Below are 16677 nucleotides of genomic sequence, written 5' to 3' on the forward strand. Positions count from 1 at the left end.
AATTGTTATAATATTTTTTATTAACCATTGCAATTGTTCATAATGTTTTTATCAAATTATGTTTCCATTCTTATATAAAAAAGAATCTTGATACTTTTATATTATTTTCATAATTTTATACCTTATTTTCTCCATATAATCATATGATTACCTATATATCTATTTTGTTTATTTAAAATATATATGTATATGTAACAATACTTGCACATTATAACGTAGTACTTAAAACGGAACCGTTTTATTAAGTAGCATTACTCTACACCTAATGCTTCCACCCAACCCATGATGGGCTGAGCAAACCCTTCCCCAGTTAACAAAAGAAATTTGTACGCTTGGGCCATTGTTGCAACATAAAATAAGAAGAAGCAATGTCCAAACCTCCGTAGAGTTTTGTAGTAGGTAAAGGTCAAAATCTCTCAAACGTATATGACATGTTGCGGTAGGTAAAAAGCTGTCCAAATTCATCAAGCCACAGTCCTCAAGTCAAATTGCCATCAACAAACTTTGAGCCCACTTTGGCCCCCACTCACCACCCAATGCCACTCTAACCCACCAACCCAAGTCCTCATTTCCATTTAGGCAATCACCAAACCCTTTGCTTTTTTATTCTAATCACTTATTTTTTATTCCCAATTTTACCCTCCAAAGTTTTTACAATCCCTCATTTCTCCCCCCACCAACCATCCTCACCAACTTATCCAGCTCCTATATCAATGTCAAGATCAACCTTCTGCCTTAGCTTCTCTTAGGCATTCATCAAACAACTCGCCATTTCTCTGCAACTCTAATTCAATAATGGAAGTTCAAGCTAAGTTGCAAGACGACCTCATCGTTTTTCGCTCAAAACTCCCTGATATCTACATCCCAAATCATCTCCCTCTCCATTCATATTGCTTTGAGAATATTGCGCAAGTCGCCTCACGTCCTTGTTTGATCAATGGCTCCACCGGCGACGTCTACACCTACTCCGAAGTAGAAATCACCGCCCGCAAAATCGCTGCCGGTTTAAACAAGCTCGGCATTCAACAGTACGACGTTATAATGTTGCTCCTCCCTAACTTTCCAGAATTCATTCTTTCATTCCTTGGAGCTTCCTATGGCGGCGCAATCGCCACCGCCGCTAACCCTTTTTTCACTCCGGCAGAGATTGCAAAACAAGCCGACGCGTCGAACGCCAAGCTCATAATAACACAAGCGTGTTACGTCGACAAAGTTAAGGCCTTAGCCGAAAAAAGAGACGTCAAGATCATGTGTATTGACTCCGCCCCAGACGGTTGCTTACATTTCTCTGAACTTACCCAAGCAGATGAGAACGATTTGCCGGAGGTTAAAATCAACCCGAACGACGTCGTAGCGTTGCCATACTCCTCCGGCACCACGGGGCTGCCAAAAGGAGTGATGTTAACGCACAAAGGACTCGTTACAAGCGTGGCGCAACAAGTTGATGGAGAGAATCCCAATTTGTATTTCCATTGTGAAGATGTGATTTTATGTGTGTTGCCGTTGTTTCACATCTACGCTTTGAATTCGATTTTCCTTTGCGGGCTGAGGGCCGGGGCTACCATTTTGCTCATGCAGAAATTTGAGATAAATTCACTGCTTCAACTGGTACAAAGGTACAAGATAACGGTGGCGCCGATGGTGCCGCCGATTGTTTTGGCCATCTCGAAGTCCCCGGATGTCGACAAGTATGACTTGTCGTCTATCAGAATTATAAAATCCGGAGCCGCGCCGCTGGGGAGGGAACTTGAAGATTCTGTGAGAGCCAAATTTCCCAACGCTACACTTGGTCAGGTATGCTCTTCTAATATTAGTATTCTATTATTGTACATATTCGGGTACCCGACACGGTGTCTTTACCAGCAACTTTTATACCGGGGTGCGGGTAAAGATACTGGGAGCCACTCTATCGTGTTCGTATAAAATTTTTAAAACCGAAACTCATCTTCCTTTTTAAAACTTAAGTTATGAAATGTTCATTAGGATGTGACTTGTGCCGGGCTTATTCAAATCGGTTTGACATAAATTTAATTTAATTAAGTTTGAGTTTAGACTTAAAAATTAATATTTTTAAGTTCAAATTTTAAAATTATTAGATTCATATAATTTATAAATTTAAAAAATTTATACAAATTAATTAAAATATATTGTTTTAATTAATATATATTAAAATAATATTATTGTAATATTAAATTAAATTTAAAATTAAAATTAAATTAAATTCTTTTTAAATAAATCAAATTCAAATTTAATTTTATTAAATGAGCGTCAACTAAAGCTCACCCAGTTCGGCTCTATCCCTGATATTATAATACTTTTTAATATTTCACTATTTCAATGAGACGAATGAGGGTATTATGGAGATTTTGTAGTTTAGGTAAGCAAGTCAATCAACTCCTCCTAACAGGGTTCACTAATCAATTTAAGAATGTCTTACTTTCACAACACGTTAAGGACAGAATTGTCAATTCGACTTGCCCTAATTTCATGATTAGGAGATTAACCTTAGTTGTCACTTCTGAAGTTACTTGTAATAATTCGTTATTAGCGATCAAATTGTATTTTTTTTCCTTAAATAATGACATTATTAATTATGTTATTGAGGATTTCAAGCAATGGATCATTGGAATTTGGAAAAGGGTCCATAGGAATTGAATTATGTCGGTTTATTGGAGTATTAATTTCGCATTTATTTCTGGGTTCCTGAATTTGTAGTGAACAATTTATGATCCATCAAGTCACAGCTACTATTATCGGTGATTTATGATTGTGACAGTCGGCCTGCCCCGTTTGATTTCTTACATATGACTGTACAAAGCAATATATCTTATTTGTGGGCATTTATGATACGAAAGATAGAAATTAAAAATATTTTTAAAATTTTACTACTGACAATTAATAAATATTATTTTGAATTTCCATTAAATAGAGACAATTAAGAACCAAAATTATGTTCTCTAGATTCAAGACAAGCTGTCGATATTAGATTGACAGTTCCTCTTCAATAACGATCTTGTTAATTAAGGATTCTCAAATTATTTATTCAATGGTGATTTAGTTTTTATGTTTTGATCTGATTTCTGATACAATGGCAGGAGGATGAATCCATATATATTAATTAAAAATTATAACTTAATTATGTCAATTAATTGTTGTTTAGCTTCTACTTATTATGCATATAAAAATAGGTCATAATCATGAGATCTTTAATAAGTGCTTAATCAAAGTAGGATGAGTCAACATATATACACACACACACACCCATGATTAAATATTCTCAATTTTTGGTTGCTTTCAGTATTGGTCTACCATTATTGCACTAAAGAAATGGGTCCATTGGCCTGCACTGTATTAAATTATTAATGTAGATTTCCTATGTTATCTCAAAATTTTCTGAATTTTTATTTAATAATTAATATAAAAAATTGTACCCATTTGGTAATTTTTTTATTCTAAAACATAATTCGTGAAGAAAAGTAATGGTTAAATTACAAATAAATTTACAGGGATATGGAATGACAGAGGCAGGGCCAGTTTTAGCAATGGGTTTGGCGTTTGCAAAGCAACCATTTCCAATAAAACCAGGAGCCTGTGGAACTGTTGTTAGAAATGCAGAGATGAAGATTGTCGACCCTGATACCGGCGTTTCCCTTCCTAGAAATCAGGCAGGAGAGATTTGCATTCGAGGGGATCAGATTATGAAAGGTAGGGATGTAAATACAAAATTAGTACTCTGGAATTGTTTTGGATATATCAATTTGTGATTAAATTTTATTTTATCTTAAATTTAAAATCATTCATAATTATTTGTTACACCAATTATATATGTACACATAATTTTATTGAATTATTAATAGTGGGATGAATATTTATATATTAAATGTTATTGGAAATAGGATATTTGAATGACCCGGAGGCCACCAAGAGGACAATAGACAGTGAAGGGTGGCTGCATACCGGAGACATTGGCTACATTGATGACGATGATGAATTGTTCATCGTTGATCGAATGAAGGAGATCATCAAATACAAAGGATTCCAAGTTGCTCCTGCTGAACTTGAAGCCATGCTTCTCAGCCATCCCAGAATCAGTGACGCAGCCGTTGTCCCGTAAGTTACTGGACTAAAATCTCGGTACTGGAAGAACTATTGAATAATCTTTTTTTTTTTCTTTTTCTTGTGTGATTTACAGGATGAATGATGATCAAGCTGGAGAGGTTCCTGTTGCATTTGTTGTCAAGGAAAATAATTCTGAAATCACTGAGGATGAAGTCAAGCAATTTATTTCCAAACAGGTCTATAGCAACATTTTACTTCATCTATAGCAGCAAACGCTATTTTCTTTGTCTAAATTAAGCTCTTTGTGATGGTGCAGGTTGTGTTTTACAAGAGAATAAATCGTGTCTTTTTTATTGATGCAATTCCAAAAGCACCATCAGGGAAGATTTTAAGAAAGGACTTGAGAGCCAAATTAGCAGCTGGCTTACCAAACTAGGCCCTTGATAATCAGATAAATGCAAAGTGCTTTTGGGGAAAAGCAATAAATTTGGCTTCAAACGAAATTAAGTTGGTTTTGGTTATGGGATTTGTTGTTGATTATATTGATATTCATATTTACTGTTGAATTTCAAGAGAAGTGATTTCTGTAAATCTATGAATTCAAATTAAAAATCTATCATTACGAAATATTATTTGACTTTGTTACGTAACATTTCAAAATGATAAAATTATCTGTATATATTTTTTAGTATATGATTATATATATAAATGATATGTTATTATATGATTGAATATTATTTTATGTTTAATTTAAAATAATTTAATCACATGATATATATCATTTATATATCTAAGCAAACGATTTACTCTAAATTTTTTACTAATAACACATGGGTCATGTTCGGTTAGACAAATTGACACATTTATTCATTGGGTTGGATTTGGATAGAGGATTCTGGATCAAGAAGCCCATTAAAAGAATGCAACTTTATGTTGATCTCTTCTTGTTGGGCCTTATTTATTTCTAAGTGCACTAACACTACCCAAAATCCAAAGGGCAAAACTAAAATCCTTTCCCTAAAATAAATAGAACTATCTGTAACGTTACACTTTAATATTTATGGGCAATTGGACCAAACAACGACTTGTTATAAAATATGTTCTTTTAAAAATGATAGTCATGTCAATATTCAGTCATAACCTGTTATGTCAAAATCAATACATGTTTGTAATAGAAATATGACCATATATAGGCCCGGCCCATAAGATATTTCCTAGGTTATAAATTAAAATTTTTTAGCACGTCATAAACTTAAAAATATTATAATGCGTATGAAAATTAAATTATTTTATATTTAAACTTTTACTAATCCTTCTTCGTTCCTTCAAAGAGGATTATCAATTTGTATTAGGCATGTATTTTATTAAAGAGGATTATCAACTAATTTTATCACATCATTAATCTCATATCATAACATATATTTATTATATTATATTAATTTATTATTTTTTAAGTATATATATTATTTTTTATTTATATTTTATTGAATTATAAGATTTATATTAGCGATAATTAAATTATATGTCGTATCATTTATCTAAACTCAAATTTTTTATATAATAATATATATCTTTTAAAAATAATATAATAAAAAAAAATTTAATTAATTTATCATGAACACATCTAAAAAGTTAAAATTTTTTATATATAATTTTATTACAACTTCAAACTCTCTAAAAATATATATTAATTTATATAGATAATATGTATTATATTATAAAATGTATATTATATTATATAATATATATATATTAAATTTTATTAATTTAAAATATTTTAAATAATATATTATTTTTTATTTATATTATTAAAAATATCCGTGTTAGGACCATATGTCATATACAAATATCCATGTTTGTGGGGTGATGGCAGTTATCCCTCAAGAAAATAAGTACGTACGGCAGATCCAAGAGTAGATGGTGAGCTTCATTTCATCCTCACCAAACGCGTCGCTTTTATACGTTACCCGGTAAAATTTGTTCTCTGAAAATCGCATCAAAACTGACAAAATGTCAAGATCAGATCACGAACGGACGTTGGATATAGTCACACACACCCCAGAGGATTGGATTCAATCAGAACTAGTGAAAGCTAACTCTTCAGGCACAAAAGTTTACCCACTTTGCTCTTGCCTTAATGGCGGACATAACGAGAACTCTCCAACCTATCTGTAATTTCTCCTTTCTATACCTTTTTAAACTTATAATTTTCTTTTAACTCTCTCTTATGGCTTCTTTCATCTCCCTTTCTTCTCTTTAGTACTTGGTTTTCCTTTCCTTTGCTTTCTGCTTGTTGGTTTGTGTATTTTGAGCTTGTGATTTTGAGGTCCCGATGACTGTTTCCATGGCTTCAGCTTCTCTGCATTTGGCTTCTCAGTTGACTTGCTGTAACAAGTTTAAAGCTTTGGATTATCCTGAGTTTATAGTTTCCTGTTACCCGTTTTGGTGATAGGCCTCTTTGCAGTTCTATTGGGAGTAGCAGGAGGTATTCATAATTTTATTGTAATTATGCTTAGTTTGAGTTCTTGTTTGGACAATTTCGTTCTTGCTTTAGCTTTGGAAATGTTGTTGTTTATGATAGATTCAATTAGTTTTTTTTTTTTGGTTTTTTTTTTTTTATGTGGTATTGAAATCCTTGTGTTTCATTAGATTAGTATGAATTTTCTTGTAACTGTTGATCCAGTGACTCTTATCTGTATAGAACTCTAAAGAGGATGATGACTTGTTGTAAACATGTAAAAATTAATTGTGAAAATACATCTAGATTTCACTAGCATGTGCATATGGAAGGATTTTCCTTTTTGTTGTTTAATCTCAATTTTTGAAAATTCGGTACTTTGTTGTTATGAATTTACCTGGTTGGGATATGCTTAATTCACAACAATTGTTGTAAATTGACTGCTGTATCCCATATTCATTCCCCACTAGCGGATTACTGTAACTTGTTATGTGTTTGCATTATTGCTGTATGTTCTAATTTTCGCCTTGTGTACCTTTTCCAGATTGACATCTTCGGTTGCCACAATAGTTCCACAAGCCTCACTCACAGCTCTCGAGGTGTGGTTGACTTCTGTTTGTTGCTTACTGGTTTTGCATGCTAATTACTAACTTCCCCTATTTCCCGGTGGTTGTTGGATGTTGTTATTGCATTTAAGCAGGATGGAAGTAGCAGCGAGACTGACACATTTCCAACTCCTAAAGTCATAATAGATCTAGATTCTGATCCGGATGCAACAGTAGTTGAGATAACTTTTGGTGACCGTCTTGGGGCTCTTCTTGATACTGTACGAGGCCGTTTACTTGCCTGCTTAGATATTCTTTATCTCTATTGATTCTTAACCTTGCAGAATAAGAATCTTCTGCTTTTGTTATATACAATTTATAGTATCTTATTATTTATATACATTATTGACACTTGGAAAATGGGTTGCAAATATGCTCTTAAAAACCTTGGGCCGAATGTCGGTAAGGCAAATGTCTATCTGGATTCCTCTGGAAAGCAGAACAAATTTGCCATCACTAAAGTGTAAGTTTAATGATATATGTGAATCTTTGCTTGAGTCTTGGCATAATTGACTTGGTTCATATATATTATGCCTTTGGTTGTTGTTTCATATTCATTTCATTTGTTTAAATGGTTGTCAACTAGTCTATAGTTGATGAGCAAAACAAACACTTCTTGATTTAGATGCTGCATAAATAGTTATCATCATTTTGTTGTTTAGCATGTCACAATCATGAGACAATGACATCAACTTGATGCAAAGCTTATTTTATCAGCAAAGTTTTTTGCCAAAACACGTGTGATACTTGTGATAAGATTGATCAATACAAGAACTACTAGAACCCTGAATTGAATTAGCAGAAGGATGAGGAATGAGTTGAATCAGCAGTTCTTTCTATAACTTTCCTAAACTGTAATATGATTAATTCGGTCATGGAGCTTGTATGCAGTTCTACTGGTAGGAAAGTTGACGGTCTGGAGATGCTTGAAGCAATTCGTTTGACCGGTAACCTATTCAGTTCTTTCTATAAACAATCTGCTTCAGTATCACCCGGTAACCTATTTTTTGTGCTTGAGATATTACCGGGTGAAAGTCTGTGTGAAGGACTTGCCTAACTGAAACTTATTGAGTGTGAATTGGTGGTACCAGGAATCAAGTTCCCAGTTAGCAATGGGTGTAGTCTTTGGCGATGATTTACCGAAAGAGCAGGTCTTTTCAATCTCCCTGGTAGAGCATCTGCTTGCTGAACAAAGGGGTTGTATCTAGGTGTTTTTAGGTCAATGGTGCTTGAATTTTATGTGTTTTCTTTTGCTTTTGATTGAAATTGGTGCCATTTTGTATGAATGTTGGCACAGCCAATAGATTATTGAGGGGAGCATTATTTCCCACCAATCTTGGCTTTCATTTTGCTTTGTTGGAATTTTTTAAGGTTGATGTGGACATAGGAACCTGCGTAAATGTCTCTGATGATTGTCCTGATTGAAGGTAATGGATGATTTTGACTTATACTCAATGTCGGGGCTTTTTATCCCACGAAACATTGGCCTTATGACAATAGTTGTCAAGACCATAGCTCAACCTTGCAATTCCTCTGTTAATAATGTAACATTATCTTGTTCATCAAAAAGAATATGGAAAATATGTGGCTCTTACCAATATGTTTTTTTTTTTTTGGCTTTATCAAAGCTTGCTTTATGTAGAGACAGTGGATCACCCTGGATTATTGGTTGATCTTGTGAAGATTATCACTGACATCAATGTTGCTGTTGAATCGGGAGAGTTTGATACTGAGGTAACTATTTATAAAATCTTCTATATTTTTTCTATTTTATATTAGCTTAGACAGAAGTAGCAAAGAGTGTTAATAATTTGTTCTCATTAATGTTTCTGCACCAGGGGCTATTGGCTAAGGCAAAGTTTCATGTCAACTACAAGGACCGAGCCCTCATTAAGCCTCTCCAACAGGTAAATTTAGCCTTGCCCTTGAAACTTATTACAAGTGCTGACCGATATACTTAACCAGCTAGAACAGAACAAAAAGGTTTATCCTTTTCTTTTAAATGAAATAATTAATCGAAGAACTCCAGCAAAGAAAAATATTCTTATGCTAAGGATCAGGATTTAGTTCCAGGACTAAACACTATGAGGTTCAAATCCTAATGTCAACAATCCATGCCCGCTGAAGAGGCTGATGCATTATTACTGATCTATGTCTGGCTTTGTAAAATTGCAGGTTCTTGCAAATTGTTTGCGATATTTTTTGAGGAGACCAACAACTGAGGAGGCAAGTTTTTGAGCTGTTTATGATCAAATTCACCATTCTAGACTCAATTGATTATTTACTCCCAATAAATATGCACAGAGAAGAATAAAATGTTGTCACCGTAACCCTTGTATAACCGATACTTATGCACAATAAATTATCGATTTCATATTATCGACGGTAGAAGAATGGTGGTGACGGAAACTGATGTTTATATTGAAAATTCTGCAATGGAATGATTTCATGTCTCCCTTCAATCATGGTGCACCGCATATGCTTGCTCCTGGGGATACTTTCTCTAGTTTTATTGGGCTGTTGATACAGTTAAACAGACTGAAATACGTCCAAATTACAGAAAACAGACTGAAATACACACATTTCAACAAGAAGTTAACAGGTATATATGGTACCAAGCATGTCTGATGCCATAAGAGACTAAAAGAAAATTAAAGGTGAAGAGTGGATGAACAGAATAATGCATATTGATAATGAAAACAAGAAAAGAATGTGAACGGAATCACAAGAATACAAAGATAAATAAATAAGAACAAAAGAAGGCCATACCCGATGATAAAACTAAAACCAAAATAAATAATGAAACAGAAAATGACGTGAGGCGTGGAACAGGCTATGCCAAGCACAATCTACCTTGGGAAGAGAGAAAAGGATAACACTCTTTCCTTTATATAACCCGGCCATTGATCCAGTGCTAATCCATCCTCATTCTTGGGAGAATCAAAGTCACACAGAGGAAGGAGATGACAGGCTCACTTGCAAGAGGAACTCCCACTTTTAATTCCATGTTTTTCAAGTAATGCTTTTCATTGTTCCTGCAAGCAATTTGTTTCAATCTTATTCTATGAATATTTATTGGTTTTGGATGCAGTGATGCTTATGAAATGTTTTAAAAAATAATTAGAGCATTAGTTTGGGGAAATGGGTTACATTAATTATGGATGTCGGTAGATCAATAGACCAAGAAAAAAATGGTGGATTTCTCATTCATGATTCAACCAATTTTCTTTTGCACAAAATACCAATTAACATTGTGTGACACAGGCCAATGCTACGAAAAGGCTACCACAAAACAGGAACATCGGCCGATACAATACGGGAGAGCAGTGTGAAAGTGAACCCGGAAGAGGGCCTTTCTACAAAGAGCCAAAGCCTCCAAAATGGGAATTGCAGCAGCAATTGGGTGCCTCATGAAAAGAATGGGATTTATCATCCCAAAGGCCACGAAAAAGTTTTGGAAGATGTTCCTCCTGGAGCTGCCAGAGATATTATTGGAGTTAACTGGTTCTCTGATAATTAATTAAGCATCTCTTCTTCCTATTTCTATTACCATGATTAAACTATGCTTAAGCCCCCTCTCTCTCTATATATATTCTGTGTTTTTGTATTTTTTTTCAATTATGAACTTGATTGTGCCTGTGGGATGTCTTATTGTATCATGATTTCGAAAAGGGTAAATCACATTGTCCCACCAAAGGTTTGGTCAGTCAATAACATAAATTATACTTTTTCATTCAAAATCAACCTCTCTTAATGGAAAGTATAAAACAAAAAGGCAAAATTATCAACTTGCTTAAACATAACACATGCCAAAACCTAGAACGACGGCGGTTAAGAATTGTTTGAAAAGGTTATTATTTAAAATTCCTTTATTTTATATAGAGGTACTCAAATGATATGAGATTTGTTCTAAACATATTACCCACTAAATTGAGACACCAAGGGCTGGACTCGGTTCATATATGAGCGGCTCGAGTTCGGCTAAAGCCGGCTCAGCTTGATTCGTTTTTCGTTATCAAAACGACATCATTTTTAATATATATTAATCAAAACGACGTTGTTTTGTATAAAAAATTTTTAAAAAAAATCTACCGAGTCAATTCGAGCTTGGCCAAGCCAAGCTCATTTCGGGCTCGACCGAGCCGAGCTTGGCTCGGCTCGGATCCAGCCCTCGAGACACCAAAATTTAAACTTATAAAATTACCAACATATATAAATTGATAAAATATAAATCATAGAGTCATTATGTTTAAAGAATAATACTATACATATATATTTTCAGTATACAAATAAATACATATTTATGTGCATTATAATGTGATTATGTTTTACTTTATTCTTAATTTAAACTATCCAATTATATAATATTATATATTAAATATGTATATATTTGTGTATACAAAATAAATACATATAATTTTATTATTGCAGAAATTCTTAAAAAAGGCATTTCCATATTCAATGCAACATATAAATGAAGATTTCTTTTATATATAAGAGATATAATAAATCTAATCAAGTAAGCAAATTTTCTAAATTAGTTCTTTCCATATTCAATACAAATATCAATTAAAAATTCTAATATATATTCATAATTACAAAGGAGTGATGAAGTTATTCGAAAAAATAGAATCTCATTGGATGATGTTAAAGGCTCGAAGTAAAAGAATTAACGCACAAGGTCCAAGTCAAGACAAAAGCGACAATATTCAAGAAGTGACTAATGAGTAGGAAAAGATATACCAAACAACTTCTAAGGCAAGTTACTTCTCAAATATGCCACTTTTCACTATATAAAAATTTCCACACAAGAGTCCTTCACAGAGTTGAGTTGTGTTCTTTGTAGATTTTCATACTGTTTTTTAACATTATGGCACAAGAATTGGTGTGTGCCCCTGAACTTGCTGTTGATGATCTTTACTTTTCAGCACTCTTTGAAGAGGAATACGGTGATCAACAAGCCATTCTCCCAATTTCTGACTCCAAATATGCTGAAGAGTTGCAGCTCCAGGAGGCTCTTATGGCTTCCATGGTCAGTTTTCAGATGGCCTACAGGAGTGAGATCACTATTCCTTCATCCCCTTTAATGGTTATCCAAGTAACTGAAGATCAACACAAGCTTCAGCTTTTGCACCACCCTGAGCCTGAGAAGTCAATGATGACGTCACTGATGGAACTGGAATCTGGTGAGTCCTCTCAAAGTTTCTGTGAGATTTGTACTGATAGAAAAGAAATTGATGAAATTTTTAAAACTGAGAGTTGTGTTCACTCTTATTGCCGTGATTGTATAAGCAATCATGTTGCTGCAAAGCTTCAGGATAAGGTTATCACAGTGACTTGTCCTGGTTTGAACTGCAAATCCATCCTGGAAATTGATTTTTGTAGGCCTTTGCTTCCAAAGGGTGTGGTTGAAATTTGGGAGGAGGCCATTTGCGAAGAGATGATTGATGTTTCACAGAGGTTTTACTGTCCATTCAAGGATTGTTCAGCCATGTTGGTAATTGAAAATGATGGAGAAGTTATAACAAGTTCTGAATGTCCACTTTGTCACAGATTGTTCTGTGCACAGTGTTACGTTCCATGGCATTGTGGGATTGAGTGTGGGGAGTATCAGAGTCTCAACGAAGATGAAAGAGGGAGGGAAGATCTCATGGTGATAGAGCTGGCTAAGGAGAAGAAATGGGGCAGATGTCCCAAGTGCAGATACTATGTTGAAAGGACTGAAGGTTGCCCTCATATGATTTGCAGGTTAGTATGTCTCATTAGTACTTGATTAATTAAGAGTTAATTGAGGCTTTTTAAAGTATTTTTCTTGCTTTTACCATTGTTTATAATCTGACCTCATAGATTAATTAATGGTTGTGGTTTGCAGGTGCAAGTTTCAGTTTTGCTATGGATGTGGAATAGAGTGGGATGGACGCCATGGTGGTTGCCAGAGGCAGTAGCAGATTAGAACAAGCCTGCATCAGAAAGAAAATATGACTTTAATCTTATATTTTTATGTATGCATGTCTCTTAGCTAGTCTCTATGTAATCCAATTCCAAAGTTTGAATTATACATATTTATCTTCGATTTACCCAATTAATTAAAATAAATTATTAAGATATAATAAATAGTAAAGAGTTATGTGTTCACATTTTAGAATGTAGATTGAAGACTTTTTTTTTGGACTTTGATAGTATGATTGTTTTTTTTTTTTCTTTTATTCGGACAATGATGTTGGCTTTCAATATGCTTTGCTTTACTTGCATATTTTTGGGTAACATCCATTAGTAGTATAAAGAAAATTCTGCCGACACATCAACAAAATTGTAGTGGGTTGGGAATAAATAAAACATATATATATATACACACACACACACACGAGCACACACACACCCTATTTACAAGAAAAGAGGAAGGAGGTAAAAATGAAATGATAGGGAAATAAGTAGGTTTTTGTATAATTATTTGAAATGTTTATTCTTTATTTTTGTTAATTTAGAGTTATATTATAAATTTGAAAAATAAAATAATATAAATAAAAATAGTAACTTTACTTTTTAATACTATTTTTCATTCACAGAGTTTGATGGTGGGACGGGAAAATGTAATTCATTCAAAGTTTGTAAATTACAGTTTTTTCAATATTTTTATCATTTTCATTGTTCCAAACATGGTAAAGGTTTGAACTTAATTTTCTTTTTTAAATTCTAATAATTCATTAGTTTTGTTAATTTCTGGTTCTTATATAAAACTCATTTCATATGTCATTAATTTGGTAAGTTTGAAAACAATTTTTTTAATATTAAAAGCGTTGAAAATGTAATTTAGGTTCTTAAATCTGCCGCTTAATGTTTGAAATAACTTTTGGATCCATTACACATTGAAGAATTGTTTTTATTTTTTTCCTGTGGACTAAAGTTATTGACATTAATTTAATTGCCCAAGAATGGAGCACAACAAGAGATCTACATGCTTGGCACAAGGACTCAGGTATGAGACCTAAGCTTATCCATTTCTCCATATCATGTAGAAGAAAAAATAACCTCAAGTAATTTATTCAACAATATTACAACAAATGACACAGATACTTTAGATCCTCCAAGACTAACAGATATTTAATAAGTGGGCAGTAAATGATTTTAAAAATTATAATTATGTGTAAATTTAGAAATAAATTATAATAGAAGATATCTGAAAATGTAAAGTTATCCTATTACGGAGTAGAATTTATATTTACTTTTGAACAAAATGCTTTACAAAATCATTTAAGTTTTCATAAATGGGCAAATCTTGAAAGAGATACATTCTCTTTCATTAATCCCACATTAATTTCCATGGAATCTAATGCTTTTTTTGGAATTGGCTTTCATTAAAGTTTTCTCCTCCCACCCACTCAACTCCACCACTTCAACTTTGCAAAATTAGTTTACCACCTTGGAAAAGTATATGTTTATCTTGTCATTGAAGTAATCTTTCTTTATTTTCTTGAATTTTTAAGGACTGAGAAAGGTTTATATAGCACATAAACTTTTTTTAACTAATTAAAACCGTTTTCTTTATTTAGGTAAAAAATGTTTGTATTTTTTCGAGTGAAGTTGATCATATCAAAAGAAAATCAAGATCCCATTTAAAGATACTCCATGTGACTTGTGGTGAATGATGTAGAATGTTGAAAGAATAAAAACAAACTTAATAAATGACATTGCTTAATAAAGAAGGACAAACACTAACATGCCTTACCATGTATTATTGGTCATAAAAGAAAAAGTAGAACACAATAATTTATAATGAAATGGTGATGATTTGGTATTAGAAAGTGTTGATATTGATGGTTATATTATAAAAACCAATAAATTTATGTATACATATTTTGAATATACAAAATAGATACACAAATGATGTGTTATTATGTGATTGAATAATTTTGAATTAAAAATAAAATAACACCTAATAATTTGGTGTCATATTATCCGTATATCTTTTTTGTATATTTAAAATAAATATATATAACTTGTCTCTATAAAAACAGTGGGATTATGCGTTACCCATAGGTCCCATATATATGTTTCATTATTTATTCAAACACAATATCATGCTTGTGATTTTGAATGAATTATATACACATCATCATTAATTTTTTGCAACCACACAATCTTTGTTGCCCAAATTTCATTTTGTCAAACTTCGCTATGATTACTCTTGAATATTTGATTCAATTGAAAATTTTCTTTTGCGAATTTGATGTTATTACTAATTCATGATATGAGATTTACATAATAAATACTTTATTCATATTCTCGATCCTTTGAGAATTCTAAAGACATTTATAACTTTTAGATTGTCATCATTGTTCAATGAATATGACCCCCTTTTCCCTCCAACTTGATTTGGTTGAGTATTCAACAGTCTTCCCAAATAATGTTATCAACTTAAATTAATAATATTGTAGACTTAATACTCCTTTAGTCCTTTATTTAAGTTTATTTATCTACAAAATCATGCTTACAAAAAGTCTTTTTCCACAAGATGTGTTTTAATAAATTCTATTTTGAGGAGACATGAAATTTTAGCTTCATTAACTCTCCTCAATAATAATAATAATAATAATAATAATAATAATAATAATAAAAGTGATAGAAGAAAATGTGCTCTTGATGGCCATCTTTGATAGTTGAAAATAAAAATAAAAAGTTAAAAAAGAGAAAAGAAAAGCGAAGGCACTATGAATGAGTGGCTACTGCCGACCACACTTTCCATTTTAATTCACCAGTATTCTTATTTTGCTTCTTCGTCTACGTCTTTATGGTGACATTTGAAGTTCTGTCACCACTCATTAACACGAAACACACAAATAATGTATTAAAGCTTATGTTAATCGTGTTTATGTTATTATATTGTGTACTTAATGAGTTCATTTTAATCTATAAATAGAAAAATGAAAAGAGGAGAAGGATAATGCATGCACGCATGCTTAAGAACAATTCAAACATGGTGACAGAAATTTAATGAAAATAACATCCTCTTAGACAATGGTGAAATATGCATACACATATTGAAGTTTAAAGTAAGGTCAGTTTTCTTCGTTTCTTTTCAAATTTAGCTTTCCATGAGACGTAAAGATTAGAGGATAAAATAATTAATTATCGACGCAACTATATGATTATGATCTACGAAATGTATTACTGCATTTATATTTATTGGTTTTGGATGAAGCAATGCTTATGAAATGTTTTAAATTTTCTCAAAAAATAATTAGAACATTGGTTTGGGGAATTAGGTTCCATTAATTTACTAAGTTGGTAGATGAAATGACCAAGAAAAAAATGGCCGATTTCTCATCCATAAATGAACCAATTTTCTTTTGCACAACATACCAATTTAACATTGTGTGACACAGGCCAATGCTCCTAAAGGCTGCCACAAAACAGGAACCTCGGCCGATACAATACACGAGAGCAGTGTGAAAGTGAACCCGGAAGAGGGCCTTTCCACAAAGAGACGAAGCCTCCAAACTGGGAATTGCAGCAGCAATTGGGTGCCGCATTAAAAGACTGGAATTTATTATCCCA

At 32.7% G+C, this 16677-nt stretch overlaps 4 protein-coding genes across 4 annotated transcripts; all 4 read left to right on the forward strand.

Annotated features, from left to right (window-relative positions):
• The first annotated feature begins 728 nt into the window (after positions 1 to 728).
• LOC123212452 (4-coumarate--CoA ligase 2-like) lies at positions 729 to 4704 on the forward strand. Its single transcript, XM_044631599.1, has 5 exons — positions 729 to 1794; positions 3507 to 3705; positions 3897 to 4110; positions 4193 to 4295; positions 4376 to 4704. The coding sequence occupies exons 1-5, from the start codon at positions 796 to 798 to the stop codon at positions 4493 to 4495; spliced, it is 1635 nt and encodes a 544-aa protein (XP_044487534.1). The 5' UTR covers positions 729 to 795; the 3' UTR covers positions 4496 to 4704.
• Positions 4705 to 6069: 1365 nt separating this feature from the next.
• Positions 6070 to 9584, forward strand: LOC123210904 (ACT domain-containing protein ACR11-like). Its single transcript, XM_044629398.1, has 8 exons — positions 6070 to 6171; positions 6486 to 6544; positions 7062 to 7116; positions 7218 to 7343; positions 7530 to 7585; positions 8751 to 8856; positions 8961 to 9029; positions 9298 to 9584. Exons 1-8 carry the CDS (start codon positions 6070 to 6072, stop codon positions 9358 to 9360), a joined length of 636 nt encoding a protein of 211 aa, XP_044485333.1. The 3' UTR covers positions 9361 to 9584.
• Positions 9585 to 9935: 351 nt separating this feature from the next.
• On the forward strand, positions 9936 to 10862 carry LOC123210582. The gene is made up of 2 exons (XM_044629027.1): positions 9936 to 10138; positions 10387 to 10862. The coding sequence occupies exons 1-2, from the start codon at positions 10086 to 10088 to the stop codon at positions 10640 to 10642; spliced, it is 309 nt and encodes a 102-aa protein (XP_044484962.1). The 5' UTR covers positions 9936 to 10085; the 3' UTR covers positions 10643 to 10862.
• Positions 10863 to 11898: 1036 nt separating this feature from the next.
• On the forward strand, positions 11899 to 13236 carry LOC123211157 (probable E3 ubiquitin-protein ligase RNF217). The gene is made up of 2 exons (XM_044629701.1): positions 11899 to 12870; positions 12995 to 13236. The coding sequence occupies exons 1-2, from the start codon at positions 11993 to 11995 to the stop codon at positions 13065 to 13067; spliced, it is 951 nt and encodes a 316-aa protein (XP_044485636.1). The 5' UTR covers positions 11899 to 11992; the 3' UTR covers positions 13068 to 13236.
• Positions 13237 to 16677: the final 3441 nt, after the last annotated feature.

The sequence above is a fragment of the Mangifera indica genome, chromosome 3, assembly GCF_011075055.1.
Source record: "Mangifera indica cultivar Alphonso chromosome 3, CATAS_Mindica_2.1, whole genome shotgun sequence".
Taxonomy (NCBI): Eukaryota; Viridiplantae; Streptophyta; class Magnoliopsida; order Sapindales; family Anacardiaceae; genus Mangifera; species Mangifera indica.

Bases quoted from the DNA above. Each gene is read 5' to 3' on its own strand.
- LOC123212452 (XM_044631599.1), top strand. From the start codon at position 796: ATGGAAGTTCAAGCTAAGTTGCAAGACGACCTCATCGTTTTTCGCTCA. The intron at 1,795-3,506 runs GTATGCTCTTCT...ATAAATTTACAG, and splicing joins CCAACGCTACACTTGGTCAG to GGATATGGAATGACAGAGGC. The intron at 4,111-4,192 runs GTAAGTTACTGG...TGTGATTTACAG, and splicing joins AGTGACGCAGCCGTTGTCCC to GATGAATGATGATCAAGCTG.
- LOC123210904 (XM_044629398.1), top strand. From the start codon at position 6,070: ATGTCAAGATCAGATCACGAACGGACGTTGGATATAGTCACACACACC. The intron at 7,586-8,750 runs GTAAGTTTAATG...GCTTTATCAAAG, and splicing joins AAATTTGCCATCACTAAAGT to CTTGCTTTATGTAGAGACAG. The intron at 9,030-9,297 runs GTAAATTTAGCC...GTAAAATTGCAG, and splicing joins TCATTAAGCCTCTCCAACAG to GTTCTTGCAAATTGTTTGCG.
- LOC123210582 (XM_044629027.1), top strand. From the start codon at position 10,086: ATGACAGGCTCACTTGCAAGAGGAACTCCCACTTTTAATTCCATGTTT. The intron at 10,139-10,386 runs GTAATGCTTTTC...TGTGTGACACAG, and splicing joins TTTAATTCCATGTTTTTCAA to GCCAATGCTACGAAAAGGCT.
- LOC123211157 (XM_044629701.1), top strand. From the start codon at position 11,993: ATGGCACAAGAATTGGTGTGTGCCCCTGAACTTGCTGTTGATGATCTT. The intron at 12,871-12,994 runs GTTAGTATGTCT...TGTGGTTTGCAG, and splicing joins TGCCCTCATATGATTTGCAG to GTGCAAGTTTCAGTTTTGCT.